The sequence below is a fragment of the Notolepis coatsorum genome (assembly GCF_963971535.1).
Source record: "Notolepis coatsorum genome assembly, chromosome: 10".
Taxonomy (NCBI): Eukaryota; Metazoa; Chordata; class Actinopteri; order Aulopiformes; family Paralepididae; genus Notolepis; species Notolepis coatsorum.
Window position 1 is genome coordinate 1,161,832 of NC_140174.1, and position 23,106 is coordinate 1,184,937.

The following is a 23,106-nucleotide window of genomic DNA, read 5'->3' on the forward strand; positions in this document are numbered from 1 at the left end:
ACATCTATACATTTATGACATACCAGATTTACATACACAACACACGTGCCTCTAAACCCGACCTGTGTGCATGAAGTCCTGTTATTATAACACTTCTGAGAAGATGGAATAAAGTGTTTACTGAGGGGAGGAGGGCATGAGACCTTCATACTGTGGTCTTCCTTCCAAAGGTACTAATGTGTGCTAAGCGTCACAGTACAGTAGAGTTATTACAGCGTAACAACAATGACCACAATCTGATCTGTGTAACATTAGTTGTTGTTGTTATTAAGCACTGTGATGGTAGTTCACGTTACACGTTAGCTAGCTAGCCCAACGTTAGCTTCTAGCCAGCTCTAACTGTAATGATAAGTTAGTCAAATATATATATATATAAGCACCATTCAACGCTATATAACGTCAGAGCGGAAATCGGTACGGAATTCGGGAAAAAACACTAAGTCAAACAAACGCAGTTACACCTTACAGTGTGATATATATTGATTCATACCAGTTCAATACATTCATGCAGAGCCTCTGGTTGTGTGAAGGTAGCAGCGCGTCATAGAGCAGCGCACTTCCGCGTTCTCGTTCTCCATGGAGCTCGTGACCAGCGCACTTCCGCGTTCCATGGAGCTCGTGGGGGGGCGGGAGGACCAGCGGCGCACTTTCGCGTTCCATGGAGCTCGTGACCAGCGCACTTCCGAGTTCCATGGAGCTCGTGAGGGGGCGGGAGGACCAGCGCACTTCCGCGTTCCATGGAGCTCATGAGGGGGCGGGAGCTATCTATGGGCGGGAGGACCAGCGCACTTCCGCGTTCCATGGAGCTCGTGAGGGGGCGGGGGGAGGAGGAAAGGGAGCGCGTGAATGTTGAGGTTGAGGTTTTTTAAAAGGGGCCTAAAAACATTTCTTTCTAACAAGGCATTTGCTTGAATAATTCTTTTACTTTCTTTTATTTGTACATCTATTAATTTGTATTATTATTAAATAAAATACCGGAAGTGTTGCGGTGGCCTCCATAACGAGACACTAATATATTTTATCAACAGAGAGTGACGAGTGCTCGGTGTGACGCTGCTCACTGTGACGCGCACGTTGTGTTCACTACGTCACTCGAGCCAAGATGGCGCTGCGCATGTTGCTGGTGTCTGCTCTGCGGACGGGGTCCGAGTTCGGGGTCAACATTAATAACGCAGCAGCAGCCAGGGCCTTTGGGACAGCGCGTAAGATATTAATATTAATAACAACAACAATGATGAGATGAACATGTTGTGTTTGGTTCACATTCAGGAACGTTACATTATGATTATTAGCTCGCTGCCGCGGCGCCTCGCATGTCGCTGCTGACCAGTTTACAGTTCAGACGGATTATTATTATTATGATCCACTGGGACTCGTAAGATAATATAAGATATTAATGTATTGATCCCATTGGGGAAAGTCATGGCAGCATGAGGGGTGGGGGGGCGGCGGCAGGGTAATACTATATACCTCCATCTCGAAAGTCATGGAAAAAATAGTCTACGAACAGGTCGAAAAGTACCTAGCGGAAAAAAATCTAATCTACGAATTCCAATCTGGCTTCAGAACATCCCACTCCACTGACACATGCCTTCTCTATTTGAACGACCACATCAAACAAGAGGTGGACGCAGGCAAATACTGCGGCATGGTCATGCTGGACCTACAAAAGGCCTTTGACACGGTCAATCACTCCATTCTGATTGACAAGCTAAAAGCAATTGGTTTTGATAGTTTATCAGTGAGCTGGATGCAATCCTACCTTGAGGGGAGGGAACAGATGGTGGAGGTAAACGGTACCCTATCCCCCCCCTCACAGTGAGCTGTGGTGTTCCACAAGGAAGCATACTAGGACCGCTACTGTTCCTAATTTATGCAAATGACATGTCGTCAGCTTGTGACTGCAACTTGTTCCTGTTTGCGGACGACTCAGCCCTGCTGGTCTCTGACTAGCCCCTTTCGTGACTTTCGGTTTGCAAGCCTGTGGCTTTTGTGACCGGAGTCACTTGCCCACCCGCCCCGATCACCCAGTAGCGAAACGACCAAGCGTCGTCAAGGGGCTCGCGGTGTGTCAAGAATACATCAGATCTGAATTTCAAAGATACCCAGCGTACAATATGGGTCTAACACAGCTTCACGATGGGGTCTGGAAGCTCGGAGTTGCTAATAAACAGTTTAAAACATTGTTACTCGACGAGTGGTATTTACAGACCGAACGTCCATCTCCGCCGTTGGTGTCACAGCGCATGCGCACCATGCCGCGTTCACGTTACTGGGAAGAAGCGGAAGAACCAGTTTCCAAGACTGGTGACTCCGGTCACAAAAGCCACAGGCTTGCAAACCGAAAGTCACGAAAGGGGCTAGTCTCTGACAAGAACAAGTTACAGGTTGAAAAAACCCTCAGCTCGGAACTTGGCAGAATCTGCATATGGCTCGCTGATAACAAACTATCATTACACATGGGCAAAACAGAGTCCATTCTCTTCGGTTCAAATAACAAACTCAGCAAGACCGACGGCTTCTCAGTTACAGTGGGTGACAATATTGTCACAAGGAAAGATGAAATTACCTACCTGGGTTCCATCCTAGAGGCTAATCTCTCCTGTGACAAAATGGCATCCAATGTAATAAAAAAAGTCAACCAACGAACTCGATTCTTGTACCGGATCTCCTCTCTGGTAAACAAGAACACCCTGAAGACTCTGGCAGGAGCACTCATTCAGGGGTACTACGACTATGCTTGCACCTCATGGTACCAAAGCACCTCAAAGGCGCTAAAAACAAAATTACAAACATCTCAAAACAAACTGGTCAGACTACTGCTTGACCTTACTCCTAGAACCCACCTCACCCCTGCCCACTTCGACAACCTAGGATGGCTTAGAGTAGACGACAGAGTACAACTTGCAATGGGCCTGGTCTACAAGATACACTACACGACCAAGGTACCCATGTACATGTCAAAATACTTCCCAAAGGTCAGTGAATACCACGATCACAACACCAGAGGGAGCTCCACAAATCATGTTAAACCCAGATTCGGCTCAAATAAGGGACTAAACACGTTTCGCAATTATGCCACATCAATGTGGAACGCCCTACCCAAAGCTGTAAAGGAATGTGGATCACTACCCACTTTCAAAACCTCTCTCAAGGGACACCTACGGGAGACTGCAATTCAACACTGGCCCCTGTAAATATCCTAACCCAACCCCCTCCAATGTACAGTCATTTACCTAGTATGGTTTTGTCAATAGTTCAATGTACAATTGTGTTTGTTTGTACAGTGTCTCCTCCCCCCCCCCCTCAATGTACAGTGTTACTTGTTTATACAGTGTGCCCCCCCCCCCCCCCCCCCAACCACCTCCAATGTAAATTACCCAGTATGGTTGTCAATATCCCAATGTACCCAACCCCCCCCACCCAACCTCCTCCAATGTACAGTTTCTACGTCAAATGTATATACTCCCTTTTCTTGACTCCTTCTGTATCACAAACAGTACTGTATTTGCAAATCTGGTATGTCATAAATGTATAGATGTAGCAGTACTGACTATCTGTATGTCATGTATGTCATATATGTCTATATGAATTGAAAATGGGGGACCCTGATGGAAACAAGACAAACGTCTTTCTCAGGTCTGCATCCCCTTAACAATTGTATGTATTGAGCCGTACTGTATTGTACCCATTCTGCAATCTGTTAAATAAAGTTTTCATTCATTCATTCATTCATTCATTCATTCATTCATTCATTCATTCATAGTAAATAATCAATTATGAATCTCTGATCGTTACCTTACCTTACCTTATCGTTCAATTACGATGAATTGAAAATGGGGGACCCTGATGTAAACAAGACGAAAGTCTTTCTCTGGTCTGCATCCCCTTAACAATTGTATGTATTGAGCCGTACTGTACTGTACCCATTCTGCAATCTGTTAATAAAGTTTTCATTCATTCATTCATTCACCTCCTCCAATGTACAGTTTCTTCCCCCTCGAATGTATATAATTTCTTTTATAATCTCTGTCTCTTAAACAGTACTGTATATTTGTAGATCTGGTATGTCATAAATGTATAGATGTAGCAGTACTGTCTATCTGTATGTCATGTATGTTATGATGAATTGAAAATGGGGGACCCTGATGGAAACAAGACGAAAGTCTTTCTCTGGTCTGCATCCTCTTAACAATTGTGTGTATTGAGCCGTACTGTATTGTATCCATTCTGCAATCTTAATAACGTTATCAATCAATCAATCATCAGTAGATTCTCTCCATAAATGGACAAGATACAGTAGAGAATGTACAGACGTGGGTGGGGGGCTTCTTTAATTATCTTGAGTTATCTCCCTCCTTGTCGCCTCCAGAATAATGCATGGTGGTGGTAATGAAAAGTTGTATTTACCCAAGATGGCAGACCTTGAAAACAGCGTAAACACACCAGGCCTGTATATCTAACCTGATGTCTGAACCTCAGCCGTCCTGTGCAGGCGGGCTGCTCCGTTGGGTCCGATGCCAAACGAGGACATCGACTTCCACAACCTCGAGTCCCTGGAGAAGTACCGCAGCTACACCCGCTACCTGAAGAAGGCAGAGGAGGCGAAGAACAAGGACGTGTGGTGGAGAACTTACAGGAAGCATGTGGAGCAAGAATACCCTGAGCCAGGTAGGAAACCCTCCATGATGATGGGAATTAACGGGAATAAAACTGGTAATATAGGGGTTATTTGCATATTTGTTACTTATATGTAGATAGAAACAAACCGTTACGGTTGACCAGACCATAAGCAGATATTATTACAAACCCTTCTAATAGAAAAATAAAGAAAATCAGCAAAATCAGCAAAGTTATCAACTGAACTTTAATTGAGGTCACTTCCAGCGTTATGGATGGGATGCGGGGGGCTCCAAACATCTAACAATGCCTCCGAAAATCCACTGGTCCACTGGTTTAGGCGTACATCAACTCATTCACATATACTGTATATTCATGGGACCTCCTGGGGGGGCGTGTAGACACCACACACAACATTGTTTAAATGCATTTTCATCATCATACTGCAACAGGGCAAACAATCTGTGTTATGGATGTGACATGAAATAAACAGGCTACATACTTCCTGTAGACTCTGTGGGGAAACTCTTGTCAAATGTGGGGGGGGGGGGGTGCTGTCTGTCAGTCATGTTAACCCTTTCACTGCCACACGACAGCCGGTTAACCCTTTCACTGTGACAATACAGAAGGTTAGCCCTTTACTATCACACAACCGACGGCGATGCTCCATCATTAGCATCATTAGCTAATGGTGCTAATAATGGAGCATCGCCGTCGGTTGTGTGATAGTAAAGGGTTAACCTTCTGTCGTGTGGCAGTGAAAGAGTTAAGTAGGCTTGGCTCGATCAAATGTATAATTATGAAAATGTTTATATTTTTATGTCCATACAACTGAGGGGAAACTGGGTTTGACATCCCGGCGTTATGGGCGTGACACACGTTATGGGCGTGACACACGTTATGGGCGTGACACACGTCTGAGATGAGCAGCGTTCACGTCTTATAGAAGTCCCGTGAGAAACACTAAAGGAATAATTAACTGTCACATAGCAACGTCATCAGCAGAGGGTTGATTTATTAAAGACACGTAAACGACGTGCTTATTATTAGAAATGATCAAGGATGACACAACTACTAGTCAATACTTTCTTTATAAATGTATATATATATATATAAAGAGGTCTGCTTGACTAGTGGAGGCAACTCGTTCTAGTCTCTAGACAGAGAGAGCGTTGATTGACTGTGCTAGACAAGACGTAGAAGTATGAAATAAAATAGTATAGCATGTAAAATAGAAGTAAAAGTAGAAGTCACAATGTTCAGTATAGACATATGTACAATGTTCGATGCAGAGTAGACGTAACTGAGTTACCATATAATATACAATATACTGTGCAATATACTAATATACAATACTATATAGTGCAAAGCAGAAATGGGATGAGGTACAATTTAGGTACAATTTACAGTAAGGTGTACGAGTTGTAGTGCAAATCCTTTATCAATAAATATAAAGTGTGTTTGTGTGATCTAAAGTGTGGAGAGTGTTGTTTGTTTAAATGAGTGTGCGTGTGGATGTGTGTGCTGTGTGCATTTGATGGTTGTTGTATAGTGTTTATTGTTCGTTGAGCGGGAGGGAGGTGGTCTGCGAGACATCACGCGTCTTGGCGTTGATGGTCCGATGCACCGTGATGAGCCTATAGTTGTGTTATTCTGCCCCCTACTGGAAGCCATCTTAAGTGTTTTAAGTTTTGTTTTATTTGTCACACATAAGGTACATGTACATTACAGTGGAATGCTTGGTTCTGTACGAGCCTCCTGAGATTGTGTTTCATTCAGTAAAAAGTTTAAAGAATAAAGTCCAGACACAAAAATATACAATATCAAATCAAATGTATTTGTAGCCCGAGATCACATGGGCTTTTACAAGTCAAGAAGAAACATCACACGGCTAAGTGGCGCAGTGGGCAAGGCGCTCGCCACTAACGCAGGAGATGCTGGGTTTGAGTCCAGCTCTCTGCGTTGCTTCCGGCTTGGCTGGTCGTTCATACTAATACAATTGGCCGTATTGGGGGGTGGGAAGCTGGTGGGTGGGGATCGGACGTTGTGAACAGCGACTCCTACAGGTCGGTTGGTGCGCCTGCGCAGCAGAATCAGGAAGCATTGGGGGCGGCGTGAGCCTCCCACGCGTTACTCCTCGCCGCTGAGAGATGGCGCTGTGCAGGTGAAAAGATGCGACAGGCTGCCTCCTCGTGTACCGGAGGGGACACGTGATGCAAGGCTTCTATCCTCACTGCAGCCGACCAGTGGGAGGCATGGTCTAGCAGCGTTCGAGGCAGGGGAGGGTAGAATTGGATAATACGAAATTGGGATGGGAGAAACATAGAAAATGGGGAGAAAAAGTAGATAAAAAAAAAAGAAGAAACATCACAATAGACCCAGAACAAAAACCACCATAAAATCCATATCCATATCCGCAACACTCCCAGACTCCCAGGTGGAGTAGAGAGAGGGCAGCAGGTGAGATGGTCCAGTTGATCCGGTCGGATCCTTGACCATCACAGCACCTTGACCATCACAGCACCTTGACCATCACACCACCTTGACCATCACAGCACCTTGACCATCACACCACCTTGACCATCACAGCACCTTGACCATCACAGCACCTTGACCATCACAGCACCTTGACAGACAGGCCCAACGGGGGCGGGACCAGGGCTGTATATCGACACACCATCACTGGAGACATCCACTCACCGAGAGACAGGGAGACATTTACAAACTAAATTACTAAATGAAGTACAGAATGCAGTTTTTTTTATTTATATATATATTTTTTCTTTTTGCAAAAATGCAAAACCAGACTAGTGCTGAAACGGTCTCCTGCCTGGGGGCCCGGTCGCTTCATTACTTCAGGCAACCAGCTTGCGCCTAGCCACGCCCCCGCGGCGACGCCCCCGCATTATGCAGCCGTAATCCCCCCTGTTTTCACATCGACAGTTAGCTCAACTCGTTCGCCGCCTTGCTGTGGAGCCTGCGGTGCGTTGGTGACAAGTTCGAATCACTTCAATTTTTTTTTATTTTTTTTTACGTTTAATTAATTTATCACCTCTCTATATAAACGTGCATTCTTTCGCCGGTTAAGTTTAGGCATTCTTTCGGAGTTGGTTAAGGTTAGGGTTAAGTTTAGGCATTCTTTCGGAGTTGGTTAAGGTTAGGGTTAAGTTTAGGCATTCTTTCGGAGTTGGTTAAGGTTAGGGTTAAGTTTAGGCATTCTTTCGGAGTTGGTTAAGGTTAGAGTTAAGTTTAGGCATTGTTTCGGAGTTGGTTAAGGTTAGGGTTAAGTTTAGGCATTGTTTCGGAGTTGGTTAAGGTTAGGGTTAAGTTTAGGCATTCTTTCGGAGTTGGTTAAGGTTAGGGTTAAGTTTAGGCATTCTTTCGGAGTTGGTTAAGGTTAGGGTTAAGTTTAGGCATTCTTTCGGAGTTGGTTAAGGTTAGGGTTAAGTTTAGGCATTGTTTCGGAGTTGGTTAAGGTTAGGGTTAAGTTTAGGCATTGTTTCGGAGTTGGTTAAGGTTAGGGTTAAGTTTAGGCATTGTTTCGGAGTTGGTTAAGGTTAGGGTTAAGTTTAGGCATTGTTTCGGAGTTGGTTAAGGTTAGGGTTAAGTTTAGGCATTCTTTCGGAGTTGGTTAAGGTTAGAGTTTGTCGCAGAGAATGGCAATAGAATGCAGCCTATTTCCGCACTGCCGCTCTCTCGCGCTGCTGTTCCGGCACATGGGCGTCGTGGCCAATCAGAGAAACGCTGAACGCAAGTTGGTTGCCTAACGTGTTGACGCGGCCGGGTCAGGTCGAAGAGAGGCCGTCAAGCCAAGGTGCCATTATTTGCCATTTATAATTTGGATATTAACTAAAGAAAAGATCTTCTGTGGATCCACACAATCAGTCTCCCTTCATTATCAACAGAGCAGCTCCAGCCTATACAGTATAGATGACATCATAAGTTTGATTCTTACTTCTCTGGTTTCTAGCGTTGGGAGAGAGAGTAGCTCAGGTTCACAAATATTGATAAAATAACTGTCTTGTGCCACGGATACAACATATTAGCATTTTTTATTTGAGTGGTGTTCCTCTTTAAGGTCCCAATTAAACCTGCCAATCAAGTGTGAAGCCCTTGATTCACAGTGAGTCAAACCCCTCCACATTACTTACACTGACTGGTAAACAAAATGCCTCTCACAGACACCATTTTACCATTTCATCTGAGGGAAGCGCTCCAACGCTGCTTGCTTTGTGGCTTAAACAATGGATATGGCTTGTTTGAATTGTGTTTGATACAATCAAGAGGTCCTTTTAAATAGTAATAATCCTATTTTTACAAATAGGCCTAGTCATAATTTGTCTGAAGGAACAGCACTAAAAACATTAGCATCAGGACTTTAAGTTTAAGTTTAAGTTTATTTGGATCCCCATTAGCCACAGCAGTGCTGGGGCTATTCTTCCTGGGGTCCATAACACGTAAAATACAGTTACAGACTTATACACTCACAACATTCACATGTCATACAGACAATTAAAACAACAATAAAAACCCTAATCAAATTCATAATACAATACAACAATATATACGCCTTATGAATTCATAATACAATACAATAATACCTACTCATAATTAATTCATAATAGAATACAGCATAATATACTATTTAGCTTTTACATACATTATCTATGTTCATATCAGCCAATTATACAATATTTTAATAATATATCCCTATCAGACACATGCCACTAACTACCATAATAAAAAAATGGCAATAAAACAAAAGCTAGAACTAGATTTAGATTAGAACCAAAACTAGGAGCAACAGGGATGGGCATGGAAGCTACCCCCCCCCCCCCCCCATGGAAGCTACCCCCCCCCCCCATGGAAGCTACCCCCCCCCCCCCCATGGAAGCTACCCCCCCCCCCCCCCCATGGAGAGGAGGAGGGAAACACAGTTGTAAACACGTCGTGTTCTCTGGTGCTGCGGTGGAAACGGGGGTTTGTCATAATGTCATCTGCATCCATTCACTTTAAACACTCAACTTTAACATTCACTTTAGACACTATAGACACTTCTTAACACCACTCAACTTTAACATTCACTTTAGACACTATAGACACTTCTTAACACCACGCCGTGTTTTAATCATCTATTACAAACTACATCTGCATCCAACACTCAACTTTAACATTCACTTTAGACACTATAGACACTTCTTAACACCACGCCGTGTTTTAATCATCTATTACAAACTACATCTGCATCCAACACTCAACTTTAACATTCACTTTAGACACTATAGACACTTCTTAACACCACGCCGTGTTTTAATCATCTATTACAAACTACATCTGCATCCAACACTCAACTTTAACATTCACTTTAGACACTATAGACACTTCTTAACACCACGCCGTGTTTTAATCATCTATTACAAACTACATCTGCATCCAACACTCAACTTTAACATTCACTTTAGACACTATAGACACTTCTTAACACCACGCCGTGTTTTAATCATCTATTACAAACTACATCTGCATCCAACACTCAACTTTAACATTCACTTTAGACACTATAGACACTTCTTAACACCACTCAACTTTAACATTCACTTTAGACACTATAGACACTTCTTAACACCACTCAACTTTAACATTCACTTTAGACACTATAGACACTTCTTAACACCACTCAACTTTAACATTCACTTTAGACACTATAGACACTTCTTAACACCACTCAACTTTAACATTCACTTTAGACACTATAGACACTTCTTAACACCACGCCGTGTTTTAATCATCTATTACAAACTACATCCCTACCTCATTTTGCATTCTTGCATTTTGGTTGCATTTTGTACTTTAGTTTGTATATTTTATATAGTGTTTGGTCTTTATTCTTTAAACCGTTTGGTTCTCTATGAAGCACATTCCCAGGGGGCTCGTACAGAACCAAGCATGTCACTGTAATAATGTACCTTATACGTGACAAATAAAACTAAACCTTAACTTGTTCCGTGGCAGCGCCCGCTGAGCTGGTGAACATCGGCCTGGCGCGCTGCCGCCCCCCGCGGAGCCGCGAGGTGAAGGAGAGGAGGAGGGTGCTGAAGGAGAACAAGAGCAGCGTGGAGCTGGAGAGGGCCGCCCGCCTCCGCACCCGTAAGTAGCCCCCTGCCCCCCCCCCCCCCCCCCCCCCCGTCGGACCGCGCGTGACGCCGCAGCAGCGACCATCGGTAGTCGCTGTGCGGCGGCCATTTTGTGTCCCTCACCGCGAACACAAACCCCCTCAGACGGAGCGTTCCTCAAACCTCCCCGTTTACATTATTATTGTTATCAATTATTCACAAGTCATAGGGAGGCAAGATGTTAACAGAATAGAGAGAGACATTTTAAGAGCATAATTAAAACAGTATTATCAGTATAAGAGCGTAGTTAAAAGTTGTTAAGGCTATTAAATATACTTTGCTATTGGCTAAAGGCCTCTACATGCTACAGCAACTGCAACGCGACTGCGACCCAACATCGACAACGCGACGGTGTTGCAGACACTCTGCCTTTATGCTTCTGCAACATCGACGCGCAGCCTATGATGCAACATTGTACCCCGGATGCAGCTATAGGTTCCCTAGATAGATGAAACTCCCCTTCTCAACCAACCCATCGATAACAAGTTACAACCCATATAATAGCCGTGTTTATGTTTGTTTTTGCTTGTGTTCTTGTATATAGTGTAATATAGTTATATTTAGTTCGTTAGTTTAAGGTTAGTTGTAACGTTAGTTTAGGTTCGTTTTAACGTTAGATAATGTACAAAATAAACGTCTTTCCGGTGTTCTAGACGCCGCTCTTTTATTTTGAAACCCCCCCCCGACCGGAAGTATTTATGACGCTATCGCTATCTGCTTGTGTAACTTAGTCCGGTTCTGTGTTTGTTGGTGTCTGTGTAGATCGTTGGTGAACAACTAACTTTAGGTTAGTTTCAACGTTAGCTAGCAGCAGGGATGGATGCAGGCAGCTACAGGCACTCGAGGAAGAGCTGCTGAATCTAATCGGCAGGAGAGAGAGAGAGCTCGTCAAAGCCGCGTATATCCCTGTGGCTGTGGTGCGGTCGTATAGGCACGACCACACCACGTATAGGCACGACCACACCACGTATAGGCACGACCACACCACGTATAGGCACGACCACACCACGTATAGGCACGACCACACCACGTATAGGCACGACCACACCACGTATAGGCACGACCACACCACGTATAGGCACGACCACACCACGTATAGGCACGACCACACCACGTATAGGCACGACCACACCACGTATAGGCACGACCACACCACGTATAGGCACGACCACACCACGTATAGGCACGACCACACCACGTATAGGCACGACCACACCACGTATAGGCACGACCACACCACGTATAGGCACGACCACACCACGTATAGGCACGACCACACCACGTATAGGCACGACCACACCACGTATAGGCACGACCACACCACGTATAGGCACGACCACACCACGTATAGGCACGACCACACCACGTATAGGCACGACCACACCACGTATAGGCACGACCACACCACGTATAGGCACGACCACACCACGTATAGGCACGACCACACCACGTATAGGCACGACCACACCACGTATAGGCACGAAAGTGCAGCTCGAACTACCTGTTGTTGTATTAAATTAATTGATTGCTGTTTAACGTGTCCCTGTGTTCAGTCCTTTCGATTAGCCCCACCGTTCATTGTAAACAATGATGCATGTAATTATATTAACGTTACTGTGTTGTTGTAGCGATGTTAATAAATTCTGAATGGCATTAATGTTAGCTGGCTGGCTACAACGAATTCTCACAAGCTGGCATCGTAAAATATCAACACCAGGAACACTGTTTACTAAATTGTGGAGGCTTTTAATCGTCAAGGTAAGAGGATTTGAAGGCGTATGCTATGGAAGTCCCCTGCGGCTCCACTTTGTTGAAATGTACATAACTAGGGTTATAGGATAACCACCGGTTAATTCACAATTCTTTATTGGTTTGTCATGACAAACCAATTACATAATCCAACATATGTGTAAGAAACTAACATATTCCAGTTAACGGTATATTTCTTTAATGATTCGTTACGGCGAAATCAATACTTTCATTTGTATAAATTACGTTAACTATCAAGGATAGTATTCCTGCCTGCGGGACCAATATTATTATATGACAGCCCCGCCCCCATTCACTCAACCAACCAATCACTGCTACACAACATCAACGCAACGCTACACAACATCAACGCAACGGTTGTTCAGATTAGGTACGCAACATCCTCGCAACATCCTCGCAACACCCTCTACAACATCTGCAACCATGTTGCGTTGCATTCGCGTCGCAGTTGCTGTAGCATGTAGAGCATGTAGCATGTAGAGCGTGTAGATGTAGAGCATGTAGCATGTAGAGCGTGTAGATGTAGAGCATGTAGCATGTAGAGCGTGTAGATGTAGAGCATGTAGAGCATGTAGAGCGTGTAGATGTAGAGCATGTAGAGCGTGTAGATGTAGAGCATGTAGCATGTAGAGCGTGTAGATGTAGAGCATGTAGCATGTAGAGCGTGTAGATGTAGAGCATGTAGAGCATGTAGAGCGTGTAGATGTAGAGCATGTAGAGCGTGTAGATGTAGAGCCCTTAAGTGGGGAAATACAGAATACAGGAAAGAATGCTGAGACAGAACAAGGCAAGGTCATGGGTCTTAACGAGTCCATCTTTACTTCTGAACAAACGGAGAGTATATGTACAGTGTGTGTTGTGTATATATATATATTATATATATTGTCTCTGTGCCCCAGTGAGGGTGCCCCTGGCCCGCGTGCAGGCCGCCTGGGAGGAGACGTGTACAGTGTGTATATATATATATATTGTCTCTGTGCCCCAGTGAGGGTGCCCCTGGCCCGCGTGCAGGCCCCCTGGGAGGAGACGTGTACAGTGTATATATATATATATATTGTCTCTGTGCCCCAGTGAGGGTGCCCCTGGCCCGTGTGCAGGCCGCCTGGGAGGAGACGTCCGGCCCGCACCACGTCCGCAGGCTGGCAGAGCACTACGGCGTGTTCAGAGACCTGTTCCCCCTGGCGTACTTTGTGCCCCGCGTGCCCCTGCGCATCAACTACGGCCAGGACGGCGGCGCACACGTGCATTATGGCAACCAGCTGACGCCTACTGAAGTACGTTTATATATAATTATATATATATATATATTTTTTTATATATATAAAATGTTTCTTCTAGTAATAATAATAATGTGGTTTGGTACGGTGTGGCTGGGTTTGGTATGGTGTGGCTGGGTTTGGTATGGTGTGGCTGGGTTTGGTATGGTGTGGTGTGGCTGGGTTTGGTATGGTGTGGTGTGGCTGGGTTTGGTATGGTATGGCTGGGTTTGGTATGGTATGGCTGGGTTTGGTATGGTGTGGCTGGGTTTGGTATGGTGTGGCTGGGTGTTACGTGCCCCCGTGGGGAGACGCAACACTAGGCCACAGACAGGATAGGTGAGGGTGCAGTGACACAAAACACCGGAGACAGATTGTAAAATAACAATATTTATTTTACAAATAAGGATCAGCAACACAGAGAGCAAAGAGGACCTACCAGTGAGCACCAAATAATATCAAAAGGAAACAAAAGCCCACCCCCCCCTTTACAGGCGCGGACGCCCCAAAGTACAGGAGGTGGTGCTCACTCTAAACTGGTGTCTTTAACAGTAGATCTCCTACGTGATGCAGATGTAGACCCCAGGGTATCTTCCTGCCCTCAATGTCCCTGTGTGCGAAACAAAAGATTAATAACAAAGCAAAACAATCACCATAGGCTGGGTGACGAGGAATAAATATACACGGGTTAGGAACAAAACAGAAATGTACACAAACTATAAAGACTCCTAAACATAATGCAATGAACCAGAGCTTCAGGTACCAGCTCTACACCAAAGATACAACACTAAAGATACAGTTTATATAATAGAGATACACAACACTAAACACACCTCCTAAACTAACAGCACAAAGTGCCAGAGCCTTCACCAGCTCTATTACCAGAACACACAAAGGGCTCCCCCACACAGACCAAGAATAGTTACCACAGCACACAGACCAAACGAACCAGGGAGCTAACTAACACTGAAACACAGGGTATATGAAGGGAGAGTGGATGTTGATTGCAGAACGAGTCTCAGCTGCCGCTGCACCGGGGTGAGTTGCTGATTGACCAGCTGCTGCTGCAACTGGGAACCTGAGAGTGGGATATGTAGACACAAGGGGGAGACAAGACAACAACAAACAAAACATGCCTATATATACAACATAAGATACATTACTCCCTCTATATACATACATAAGGACACCGTCCGTAACACTGGGTTTGGTACGGTGTGGTTGGGTTTGGTACGGTGTGGTGTGGTTGGGTTTGGTACGGTGTGGTTGGGTTTGGTTTGGTACGGTGTGGTTGGGTTTGGTATGGTGTGGTGTGGTTGGGTTTGGTACGGTGTGGTTGGGTTTGGTTTGGTACGGTGTGGTTGGGTTTGGTATGGTACGGTGTGGTTGGGTTTGGTACGGTGCGGTTTGGTTTGGTTTGGTACGGTGTGGTTGGGTTTGGTATGGTACGGTGTGGTTGGGTTTGGTACGGTGCGGTTTGGTTTGGTTTGGTACGGTGTGGTTTGGTTTGGTACGGTGTGGTTGGGTTTGGTACGGTGTGGTTGGGTTTGGTATGGTGCGGTTTGGTTTGATACGGTGTGGTTTGGTTTGATACGGTGCGGTTTGGTATGGTGTGGTTTGGTTTGGTGTGGTTGGGTTTGGTTTGGTGTGGTTGGGTATGGTACGGTGTGGTTGGGTATGGTATGGTGTGGTTGGGTTTGGTACGGTGTGGTTGGGTTTGGTATGGTACGGTATGGTTGGGTATGGTGTGGTTGGGTATGGTTTGGTGTGGTTGGGTATGGTGTGGTTTGGTATGGTGTGGTTGGGTATGGTGTGGTTGGGTATGGTTTGGTGTGGTTGGGTATGGTGTGGTTGGGTATGGTGTGGTTTGGTATGGTGTGGTTGGGTATGGTATGGTGTGGTTGGGTACGGTGTGGTATGGTGGGTTTGGTACGGTGTGGTTGGGTATGGTTTGGTATGGTGTGGTATGGTGTGGTTGGGTATGGTACGGTGTGGTTGGGTATGGTGTGGTGTGGTTTGGTATGGTGTGGTTGGGTATGGTGTGGTTGGGTTTGGTATGGTACGGTGTGGTTGGGTTTGGTATGGTGTGGTTGGGTATGGTGTGGTTGGGTATGGTATGGTGTGGTTGGGTATGGTGTGGTTGGGTATGGTGTGGTTGGGTATGGTATGGTGTGGTTGGGTTTGGTACGGTGTGGTTGGGTTTGGTATGGTGTGGTATGGTACGGTGTGGTTGGGTTTGGTACGGTGTGGTTGGGTTGGGTTTGGTTTGGTACGGTGTGGTTGGGTTTGGTATGGTGTGGTTGGGTTTGGTATGGTGTGGTTGGGTTTGGTATGGTGTGGTTGGGTTTGGTACGGTGTGGTTGGGTTTGGTACGATGTGGTTTGGTACGGTGTGGTTGGGTTTGGTATGGTGTGGTTGGGTTTGGTATGGTGTGGTTGGGTTTGGTATGGTGTGGTTGGGTTTGGTATGGTACGATGTGGTTTGGTTTGGGTTTGGTATGGTACGGTGTGGTTGGGTTGGGTTTGGTATGGTACGATGTGGTTTGGTATGGTACGGTGTGGTTGGGTTGGGTTTGGTATGGTACGGTGTGGTTGGGTTGGGTTTGGTATGGTACGGTGTGGTTGGGTTGGGTTTGGTATGGTACGATGTGGTTTGGTTTGGTACGGTGTGGTTGGGTTTGGTATGGTACGGTGTGGTTGGGTTTGGTATGGTACGGTGTGGTTGGGTTTGGTTTGGTACGGTGTGGTTGGGTTTGGTTTGGTACGGTGTGGTTGGGTTTGCGTCTCCATTGCGTTTCTTGTAAACTTTTTACTGTATAATACTGTATATTTCTGGCTGTATATTTGAGAATGTATATCCTTGACTGTATTTTTATTCTTATTTGTGATTTTAGATTTTTGACCTACATTTGTTTATTGTGAGCGATCTGTATTAGTTCTGAATCTCCCTCGGGATCAATAAAGTATTCTATTCTATGGACGGTAAACGATATTGATACATGTCCCTACTTCCCCCCCCCCCCCCCCCCCACGCAACACGTGTCTCCTGCAGGCCACAGCTGCTCCTCACGTGGGCTTCGAGGCGGAGGAGGGCTCCCTGTGGACCCTGCTGCTCACCTGCCCTGGTGAGTCTGGGTGAGGGTGAGGGGTAGTGGGCTTTGAGGGGGAGGAGGGGGGCTCCCTGTCCTGGTGGCCTGTAGCTGTTCCGCAACCGTTCCTACTTCCGGGGTAGGCCTGATTGGCCCCGACAGGCACGTGACCCGCCGCGGCCACGCCCCGCGGCAGCCCCAGGAGCAAGCGCGCTACTGCTGGAGTTCGCTTCGCCTTTCACATCGCTGCCGTTGGCGAAAGCAGGATGAGAGCAGGATGAGAGGCGAGAGCGTAGATTTCGCTGTGTATCATTTAATCATTTAACATTTGAAAGGCATACATTGTTGTCATACAGAAGTACAGAATACTTTTATCCAAAATGCTTCTTACTGTTACACTGTTAGAGACTGTGCAGTGCACGGCTTTAGTCTCACTCGAGTGAGGAAGACCGCTGGTTCTCCAACATACAGCGGTGTGCTCTTCAGAATGTACCGGGAGAAACGTTTACTGTACCCCGCAGACATAATAAGCATATAAGCAGTGCTTACTAACGTTATTAGTTACGTTATTTCTGACCGAATTAGTCATTCATTTGTCTGCTTTCGCCAACGGCAGCGATGTGAAAGGCGAAGCGAACTCCAGCAGTAGCACGCTTGCTCCTGGGGCTGCCGCGGGGCGTGGCCGCGGCGGGTCACGTGCCTGTCGGGGCCAATCAGGCCTACCCCGGAAATAGGAACGGTTGCGGAACAGCTACAGGCGTCCTGGTGAGTCTGGGTGAGGGGTAGTGGGGGGGAGGGGGAGGAGGGGGGCTCCCTGTCCTGGTGAGTCTGTGTTAGGGTGAGGGGTAGTGGGCTTCGAGGAGGAGGAGCGCCCCCTGTGGACACAGTCAGGAAGGACACTGTGTCAAAGCCTCGTCATTATGGATCCAACTGGTCTTACACAAAGTGTCATGCCCGCGGGATGCCACTAGGGGGCAGAGTGGCTAACTATGAGTTTAATAAACTGACTTGAACCCTGCCCATGTTCCACCGTGATGAATGAATGAATTAATTATTTTATTTCGAACATTTTCACAAATAAACAAACGAAAAGGATAGGTTTGAAGCCGAAGGCTTATAGAGCAACCTACCCCTAATTCAAAAAAACAAATTCAAAAAAGTTAGTTTTCAAAATATATAAAAAAATAAATTAAAAATCAACAATCAAAAATCAACAAAAAACGATCCAGAAAAGAACAAAAAAAGTTAAAGTTTGCAAGATAAAACAAACAAACAAACAAACAAAAAATCAACAATCAACAAAAAAAAATACGTTCCTGAAAAGAACATAAGCCAACATAGGAAACATCTAAAATTAATCTGCAATACCAGAGTTTCATGGTAGAAAAAAAAGAAAAGAAAAAAATATTGTAGGTTAAATTTTACTATAAGATTCTAGAACCCTGTTTTTAAACATCTTTTTAAACTTAAAAATACTCCTGCTGTTTTTTATTTCATCCGGTATATTGTTCCAGAGTTTCACTCCTTTCACTGACACAGACATATACTTTTACGTTTTAAGTGTGGTTCGAGCTCTAGGCTGTTTCAAATGGAGTGTTCTTCTTAAATTATACGTCACCTCTCGTTCTTTAAACACAATTTGTAAGTTACATGGCAGTTGATAACTTCTAGCTTTAAAAACTATCTCTACTGTTTTAAGGTCAACTAAGTCGAGGAACTTTAATGCCCTTAGTTCAAAAAACAGTGTGTTTGTAGGATGGAGATAACTAACATTGTTCACAGCCCTTATTGCCTTTTTCTGTAAGATGATAATAGGATTCAGATTAGTTTTGTATGTGTTTCCCCAAGTTTCTATACAGTAAGTTAGATATGGTAATAAAAGAGTACAATAAATTGTGTATAATGATCTCAAATTTAATATGCGTCTGGTTTTTCTTAAGATACCTAAGCTACGCGCTGTTTTTTTCTTTACATAGTTAATAATAAAAAAGTATATTCATTCATCCTTCCATCATGTCGCCAAATGGCGCATGGATCTCAAAACGTCATAATTATTTGACAAATAGTTCAAATAATTTACTGTGGCTCAGGAAGCAGAGCGGTCGCCTGGAAGTCGGAAGGTTCCCGGTTCGATTCCTGCTCCTCCCGGGCAGCGTGTCGAAGTGTCCTTGAGCGAAGACACTTAACTGCATGCTAACGTCAATGGAGTATGCCATTATAACAGTATAGCATTGTGGCTAGAAGCTAACGTTAGCTCACGCTATTTAGCCAGCACCAAACTGATGATATCGAGAGCTATCAGTAGTTAGATAACATTAGAGACAACGCTGTGTGTATTAAACAAAGGTGAATAGATGACTGGGCCATTTTGTTTAATGCTTGTTAAGTTGAATGAGGAGCTTTGAGCTATCAGGGTTTGATAGCTCACGTTAGCCAGCTGCTCATGCAATCGGTAATGCTAGCAGAATGAATGGATGTAAACTTTATTTAACATATTGCATATGGGTACAATACAATACGGCTCAATACAAACAATTGTTAAGGGAATGCAGACTGTTGTAGCTTGGACTGGGGTCCTTATAACAATAACTTGACAACACATGGTAGCTGCAGCTATTTGGGACACGGAGCTCTGTCCCAAACACACACACTGTTGTCACCGGAAGGGCACGCAGATGGTATCTACTGCGCATGGGCGTTTCGCAACAACGGCTCCGTGCTGACTACACGGCTGTTGTCGGTGCGTTTTTTAGGGGTTCTCCAAAACGCAAACACAATTTAGCGTTTCAGCCGTATCCAAAAAAAGAAAAACGCCAAAAAACGCATTTCTGTGTAATAGGGACATGAAACGTATTCAAAAACGTATAAAAACGAGCCACAAAAACACTAGTCTAACCTTATTTTAACATGTAGACCACTTATTTTAACACATAGACCACTTATTTTAACACATAGACCACTTATTTTAACACATAGACCACTTATTTTAACACATAGACCACTTATTTGAACACAGACCACTTATTTTAACACGTAGACCACATATTTTAACACATAGACCACTTATTTTAACATGTAGACACTTATTTTAACACGTAGACACTTATTTTAACAAAGAAAATACCCCTCACAGCACCTTTTTAAATCCCCTGATTTATAAACGGAATCACCATAAAGACGCAGTTTGGGTCTAAAGAAAGTACATTTTACTGTATATTTTTGGACTGTATATTTAGAATGTATATCTTTGACTGTGTATTCAATAACTAAATGTTTATTGTGAGCGATCTGTGGTGCTGAATTTCCCTTGGTATTAGTAAAGTACTTCTATTCTATTTTATTCCGGTGCCACGCGACTAATAAAAATAATCACACTCCCTTTTACGGGGGCATTCTGATACCCATCCTGTAATTCTACTGAACGTCCACACGGGGGCACCGTATGACTAGATTATGATGAGGAAGTGACAGTCTTGGTCTGGAGCGATGTATGCACGTATTCCAAGCGTTTATTGTACAATATATTTAGTGTAAACAATGTAAATCCCTCTCTGTTTCAGACGAGCACCTCCTGGACGGCGAGGGCGAGTATGTACACTGGCTCGTGTGAGTATCTCTCTGCCGTCGTACTAATGCATCACACCACCTAGTTTAGTCACATTAATAACAGAAGAAGAAGTCATCTTTAATTGTCATGCAGATGAACACGCATGTGAGATGGGCGACACACAGGAACACACACACACATGTGAGATGGGCGACACACAGGAACACACACACACATGTGAGATGGGCGACACACGGGAACACACACACACATGTGAGATGGGCGACACACAGGAACACACACACACATGTGAGATGGGTTTATATGGGGGGGGGGGGGGCCTGTCAATGTGGCACAGAATTCAGGGAAAGAAGCTGTTCCTGAGTCTGCTCGACCTGGAGCGGAGGTTCCTGTAGCGCCTCCCGGGGGCGAGGAGGACAAACAGTCCGTGATTGGGATGAGAGGTGTGCCCATAGATATCTATATAGAACACTAGATAGCTTAAGGCGGAGTCACCAGCGTCACTGAACCGCCGCCATCTTGCCAGGGGCAGCCTTGAGTGAGAGTGAGTGAGCTGCACAGACAAAAATACTCATAACTCGCTGAAATATTGACGGATTTACAAACAAGTTATACAAGCTATAAACATCAAAGATGTAGTTATGATACTGCATACTTATAAAAAAAAAAAATGTAAAGATGTTTTTTTTTACAAACCGCTTGAATCATAGCCACGTTAATAATGCTTGTAATAAACCAAACCGTTTGTAAATCCGTCAATATTTCAGCGAGTTATGAGTATTTTTGTCTGTGCAGCTCACTCACTCTCACTCAAGGCTGCCCCTGGCAAGATGGCGGCGGTTCAGTGACGTCGCTCTCCATTGGCCGGCAGCGCGGGCAAGCTATCTAGTGTTCTATATATATATCTATGGGTGTGCCTTCCCCAGACACCGTTTGTGACTCAATTTGTCTATACTTCCTGAATACCTCTTGAGGAAGTCCTTATAAGGCAGGCCATTTGTTTTGTCCCAGGGGGAACATCCCAGGGGGTGTGGTCCAATCAGGAGAGGAGCTGTGTCCCTACCTGGCCCCCTTCCCTGCCAAGGGCACAGGCTTCCACCGCTACATCTACATCCTGTTCAAACAGGAAGCAGCCATCGACTTCCACGAGGACGTCCGGCCGTCTCCTTGGTGAGTTAAACAACACAGGCAGAGCTCCTTGGTGAGTTAAACAACACAGGCAGAGCTCCTTGGTGAGTTAAACAACACGGGCAGAGCTCCTTGGTGAGTTAAACAACACAGGCAGAGCTCCTTGGTGAGTTAAACAACACGGGCAGAGCTCCTTGGTGAGTTAAACAACACAGGCAGAGCTCCTTGGTGAGTTAAACAACACAGGCAGAGCTCCTTGGTGAGTTAAACAACACAGGCAGAGCTCCTTGGTGAGTTAAACAACACAGGCAGAGCTCCTTGGTGAGTTAAACAACACGGGCAGAGCTCCTTGGTGAGTTAAACAACACAGGCAGAGCTCCTTGGTGAGTTAAACAACACGGGCAGAGCTCCTTGGTGAGTTAAACAACACGGGCAGAGCTCCTTGGTGAGTTAAACAACACGGGCAGAGCTCCTTGGTGAGTTAAACAACACAGGCAGAGCTCCTTGGTGAGTTAAACAACACGGGCAGAGCTCCTTGGTGAGTTAAACAACACGGGCAGAGCTCCTTGGTGAGTTAAACAACACGGGCAGAGCTCCTTGGTGAGTTAAACAACACGGGCAGAGCTCCTTGGTGAGTTAAACAACACGGGCAGAGCTCCTTGGTGAGTTAAACAACACGGGCAGAGCTCCTTGGTGAGTTAAACAACACAGGCAGAGCTCCTTGGTGAGTTAAACAACACGGGCAGAGCTCCTTGGTGAGTTAAACAACACGGGCAGAGCTCCTTGGTGAGTTAAACAACACGGGCAGAGCTCCTTGGTGAGTTAAACAACACGGGCAGAGCTCCTTGGTGAGTTAAACAACACAGGCAGAGCTCCTTGGTGAGTTAAACAACACGGGCAGAGCTCCTTGGTGAGTTAAACAACACGGGCAGAGCTCCTTGGTGAGTTAAACAACACGGGCAGAGCTCCTTGGTGAGTTAAACAACACGGGCAGAGCTCCTTGGTGAGTTAAACAACACGGGCAGAGCTCCTTGGTGAGTTAAACAACACGGGCAGAGCTCCTTGGTGAGTTAAACAACACGGGCAGAGCTCCTTGGTGAGTTAAACAACACGGGCAGAGCTCCTTGGTGAGTTAAACAACACAGGCAGAGCTCCTTGGTGAGTTAAACAACACGGGCAGAGCTCCTTGGTGAGTTAAACAACACGGGCAGAGCTCCTTGGTGAGTTAAACAACACGGGCAGAGCTCCTTGGTGAGTTAAACAACACAGGCAGAGCTCCTTGGTGAGTTAAACAACACGGGCAGAGCCTTTATATTCCTGAAGATTGTTTCTTATGCAGGTAGAATGGAATTTGCCCATTGCCTGTTTTTAATTGTACTCATCTGTTTTATTGAGTACATGGTAAATGGCTGCCTTTATATATCAGCTTTTATCCAAAGCACTTTACAATTTAGTTCCTCACATTCGACCCGCTCACTCACACATTCACACACCGACGGAGGA

The 23,106-nt window shown here is 45.2% G+C and overlaps 2 protein-coding genes across 3 annotated transcripts in view; one reads left to right on the forward strand and one right to left on the reverse strand.

Moving 5' to 3' along the window:
* Positions 1-526, reverse strand: part of trim65 (tripartite motif containing 65) — a 33,131-nt gene extending 32,605 nt beyond the window's left edge. For both annotated transcript variants that reach the window (XM_084323968.1, XM_084323967.1), the window contains exon 1: positions 491-526. The gene's annotated coding sequence lies outside the window, so the exon portion shown is untranslated. The remainder of the gene's footprint in view (positions 1-490) is intronic.
* Positions 527-1,093: 567 nt separating this feature from the next.
* The window catches only part of mrpl38 (mitochondrial ribosomal protein L38), a 33,673-nt gene continuing 11,660 nt past the window's right edge, over positions 1,094-23,106 (forward strand). The window contains exons 1-7 of the mRNA XM_084322411.1: positions 1,094-1,202; positions 4,483-4,671; positions 10,633-10,767; positions 13,635-13,837; positions 16,871-16,943; positions 20,468-20,513; positions 21,487-21,645. Coding sequence (XP_084178537.1) covers positions 1,103-1,202; positions 4,483-4,671; positions 10,633-10,767; positions 13,635-13,837; positions 16,871-16,943; positions 20,468-20,513; positions 21,487-21,645 — 905 coding nt within the window. The 5' untranslated portion in view covers positions 1,094-1,102. The remainder of the gene's footprint in view (positions 1,203-4,482; positions 4,672-10,632; positions 10,768-13,634; positions 13,838-16,870; positions 16,944-20,467; positions 20,514-21,486; positions 21,646-23,106) is intronic.